This window comes from Epinephelus moara, chromosome 23 (assembly GCF_006386435.1).
Source record: "Epinephelus moara isolate mb chromosome 23, YSFRI_EMoa_1.0, whole genome shotgun sequence".
Lineage (NCBI taxonomy): Eukaryota > Metazoa > Chordata > Actinopteri > Perciformes > Serranidae > Epinephelus > Epinephelus moara.
In genome coordinates, this window is record NC_065528.1 from 34,034,272 (window position 1) to 34,038,989 (window position 4,718).

The following is a 4,718-nucleotide window of genomic DNA, read 5'->3' on the forward strand; positions in this document are numbered from 1 at the left end:
ACTGACAGTCTGATCCTTGTGCACAGTGTTATAAAAATAATAAATATAAAAAGGACAGAGGTTTGATTCTGAGCTGAGGGTTAATTCTCGCTGTGTAATATTTGAATGTAAAGACAAAACCTGATGTCCAAAGAAATGACTGATGTGCATAAATTCAGTAACTTAACACAGTCCTGAGTAACAAACTAATATCCAGCAGGATTTAGACTGTGACAGACGGTAAATCTCCGCTAATGAATGCGCTTCAATACAAGCTTTGACACGGACTGAATGAATGAGGAAATGAAACAGCGTGTAAGAGGGAGGAGACAGAGAAAAACCTGTCAGCGAGCAGGTTATGTTCACAGACTCAGTTGTCATGGTGACTGACTCAGAGTTTCAGTTACCTCTCTGTCTGGAACTGAAAACCCAGAGTTTCCCTCATTTCAGGGTTAACTTACTCTGAGTTTTCACTAAACCCGCTTTCTGGAATACCCCTCAGGTCACTGATTTGAACCAAACAATATTTCAGCTTTTAGTTCAATGAAATAGTTTATTTATTTATTATTATTATTATTATTTAATGGACTCATAGTAAACAAAATGGCTGCAGCATCAGTGAGTACACTGCCATGTATTGGAGGAGCAGCAATGACAGAAACTGTAGGATAGATTAAATGTGTATCAGACACAGTCATGAATTGGAAATGTAAATACAAAACTTGTCAAACTGATCATAGACATGTGCTCCTCCTCTGAGAAACCACACAAGACTCTGACTTTAAGTTAAACACACACATGACAACATCCTGGTCACCTGGGCAGGTAAAAACATCTGCTCACTAATTATTCAATAAACTAAAATATGAATCGGACCAAAAACACTTTTTAAAGCCCCTGCAGGTCAGAAATTTATAAAACATTCAGAAGAGGTCAGTTTAAAAAACAATTTAATTCAGCATCTCATAGAAAATGGACGCCGACTGAAAATAGATTTATCAAATGTTTATGAAACAACTTTGAGTTACAGGTGACACAGTGAAAGAGAAACAACAGCTGAGGACTGGAAAAGTTCAGGGAGAGAAAACTGTAATATCACGCAGTGTAAATACTGCAGGAGTCTGTACAGTGAATATGAAATGTGTTTTTATCCCTGAATGAATATGTAAATGTTTCACCTCAGGCAGAACTGACTGAGACGACGTGGAGAAACAACAGGAAACTATAGTCACAGCTGTTTCCTCTGCTCAGGGTTACAGCTCTGTGAGACCTGCTGAAGAAATCAATATAACTCATATTAGACTTAATGAAACCTGTCAGATAGAAAACATTAATGAGGTGAACACATGAAGAGAATATTTATTATAAACTGTGTGAGACTGACAGGAAGCAAAAACCCAGCAAACTAAACGCATGAAAACAACAGAAGAGAGAAATAAACTTTAACAGTCAGAGAACAGGTTTTATTTTCACAGACGGAGATTCATTATTGATTATTGATAATTATTATTATTAATGATGACATTTTATTATTTTTTAACTATCAAACTGTAAACTAATAACAAACAACAACTGTCCACAAAACAAACAAAAAAGTGCACTGAGGGAAAATTCAATAGATACGTAAAAGTAAAATAAAATATAATGAGGGGGATTGTGATGATGCCCTTAAAGGGATAGTGCACCCAACATGAAAATTCAGCCATTATCTACTCACCCATATGCCGAGGGAGGCTCAGGTGAAGTTTTAGAGTCCTCACATCACTTGCAGAGATCCAAGGGGAGAGGAGGTAGCAACACAACTCCACCTAATGGAGGCTGACGGCGCCCCAGATTCAAACGTCCAAAAACACATAATTGAAACCACAAAATATCTCCATACTGCTCGTCCGTAGTGATCCAAGTGTCCTGAAGCCCCGACATAAAAAGTTGTTTGGAAAAACCTCATTTGAACTCTGTTTTTAGCCTCATTGCAGCCTGTAGCTCTAACAGTTAGAGCTACAGGCTGCAATGAGGCTAAAAACAGATACAAACAACAAACAACAGTTGTTGTTGTTTGTTGTAAAGCCTCTGTGTTTGTTTACAACATGATGTCAGCGGCGGTGGATCAGAGACTGTGGACAGAGCTCATTAAAACTTCTCTACATGTTGCTGATCAGCTGTATTGATAAAGTATTGGCTTTTTTTCTCGTGGAGGTTTTATTGCACTCACAGTAACAAGTGTATTCGTTGTCAGCTCAAGTTATCTTCACTTCCTGTCTCCACCGCATCGTCTTTACTCCGTGTTTGTGTGTATCTGTGTGCGCACGTAAAAGTGAGGCAGCAGCCCTGACGCTCAGACAACAGCAGGAGGAGGAGCGGCTGCTGCAGCACGATAATTCACCAAAACAAAAACCAGTGAACTAACAGCTAAGTGCTAACTGCTAACAGTTACAGCTGATGCTGTTGTGTTACATGTCACGCCACTTTTGATTCTGTGATGTCATCATATTGTCTGACATCACACACTGGAGCCACATGATCCCGCTGTCGTTTGGTTCTGTGTAAAGACGTGACATCACCGTCTGTGTGTTTGTTCTCAGGATGGGGGATTATATGAAGACTCAGCTGGTGAGCGCAATCCAGCTGCAGGAGGTGGAACTGCAGGACAACCAGCAGGGCAGCAAGAAGAACAATAATGGTGAGTCTGAAATCAAAAATCAATAAACTGTCTCGTTGATGAGAGCCTGGAGAGTCAATCTGATCAGTCAGCAGGTAATTGTTGTTGGGTTTTTTTCATCTTCAGACATCAATAAATAATGTAAACAAGTAAAACAATCTCTCTTTGGATCAGCTGATACACACGTGTGTGTGTTTTGTTCTGACGGGAGAACCGTTTGTAATGTTCTAATGAACAAATAATAAAACTTTATTTGAACTGTGGGCGCAGCAGCAGACGAGACGTTCACTGTGGAGGAAGCTGTGGAAACAATCGGCTTCGGACGCTTTCATGTCCTGCTGTTTGTCATCATGGGGAGCTCCAACGTAAGTTTACATCTACTGTACATTGAAACAGTACATTTATATGTTATATACAATCTAACATGCTGTTGTAAACAGATCTGTCTGATTATTACAGATAAACTAACTAATGAATCTTATTTAAGATTAGGCAGTTAGAATTTCATGTGAAAGAACAGAAGTTAAATTTCTACAAAATGAAGTTCATCAAATTAAAACTGCAGATCTTCGACACATTTACAGAACTTTTATTGATTAAGAGAGCAAACAGATGTATTTTATATTCTGTTTGTTAGAGTGAATATGAACATGATCTCTGCTGCGTTAAACTGTGATCTCTGCTGTGTTAAACTGTGATCTCTGCTGCGTTACTCTGTGATCTCTGCTGCGTTAATCTGTGATCTCTGCTGTGTTACTCTGTGATCTCTGCTGCGTTACTCTGTGATCTCTGCTGCGTTAATCTGTGATCTCTGCTGCATTAAACTGTGATCTCTGCTGCGTTAAACTGTGATCTCTGCTGCGTTAATCTGTAATTGTTGCTGCTTTATATATGCCTAATGTCACAGTCTAACTCAGCAGAGATCACAGTTTAACGCAGCAGAGATCACAGATTAACGCAGCAGAGATCACAGTCTAACTCAGCAGAGATCACAGCTGCAACAGGCTGACACAGTTAATGTGATATCTAAGTATATACATCTGCATTGAGCTCATGTTGTCGTTTAAAGTCATTGTTAGTGTCAATGAAGATTAAAGATTCAACGTCCTTCTATCTGATTTCAGTTCTTCCAATAAAAGAAAAAAAACAGTTGTGAGCAGAGACTCTGTAACTCTGTGTGTGTGTGTGTGTGTGTGTGTGTGTGTGTGTGTGTGTGTGTGTGTGTGTGTGTAGATCGTGGAGGCGATGGAGATCATGCTGCTGGCCGTAGTTTCTCCAGAGATTCGATGTGAGTGGCGTCTAGACGACTGGCAGGTCGCTCTCGTTTCCACCGTGAGTCACAGCTCATTAATATTTCATTCATCAATAAGAGTTCTGAACATGATTTACTTATATTTTACACACAGCTGTGTTTATTTTTATTTTTTATCATTTTTTTACTGTGAGATATGAACGGTCATCTCTCAGAGAGAAACTCATATGGATCTGTCCTCCTCACACTTCTGATAAACATCAAGTCTCATATTAAATACCCACAATGCCTCATCAGGTCAGGTGACATCACACAGACTCATTATAAACATTCCTGATCCAGGTGTCTATTAATACCTGACCTGACTACACCTGTTCACACCTGACTACACCTGATCAGACCTGTTTACATATTAAAGATCATTGTAATTATTATTAGACACCTGTTTGTTCTCACCGTGGTGTTTCAGGCTCTTTAAAATATCCCAGAGTGAAACCCGGTGATTGTCACATGCTGAAGCTCCTCCTCCTCCCCCTCCTCCCCACCTCCTCCCCCTCCTCCTCCCCACCTCCTTGTTGTGTCTCAGATGGTGTTCCTGGGCTTCATGCTGTGTGGAGTTTTGGGAGGATACATCGCTGACAGATACGGACGTTGGAAGGTCAATAACTTCTTTATTATATCCACCTTATTTTCAAACACGGAAGTAAATAGTGATCAACTTCCGTTTTTTTGTGCGTGACTTCCGGTCAGCTGCTTTCCCTCATGCTTTCCCTTACCGGAGCTAACGGTGCAAGCTATGTTTTTTTCAATTTTCAGTTGTTTATGTTA

At 39.8% G+C, this 4,718-nt stretch overlaps 1 protein-coding gene across 2 annotated transcripts in view; it reads left to right on the forward strand.

Moving 5' to 3' along the window:
• svopl (SVOP-like) overlaps window positions 1-4,718 on the forward strand; it is a 19,044-nt gene that overhangs the window by 8,890 nt on the left and 5,436 nt on the right. The window contains exons 2-5 of one of the 2 annotated variants that reach the window (XM_050036793.1): window positions 2,562-2,659; window positions 2,909-3,003; window positions 3,872-3,970; window positions 4,477-4,548. In XM_050036793.1, the coding sequence (XP_049892750.1) occupies window positions 2,563-2,659; window positions 2,909-3,003; window positions 3,872-3,970; window positions 4,477-4,548 (363 nt within the window). In that variant the 5' untranslated portion in view covers window position 2,562. The remainder of the gene's footprint in view (window positions 1-2,561; window positions 2,660-2,908; window positions 3,004-3,871; window positions 3,971-4,476; window positions 4,549-4,718) is intronic. The other variant, XM_050036794.1, reaches the window with a different exon arrangement.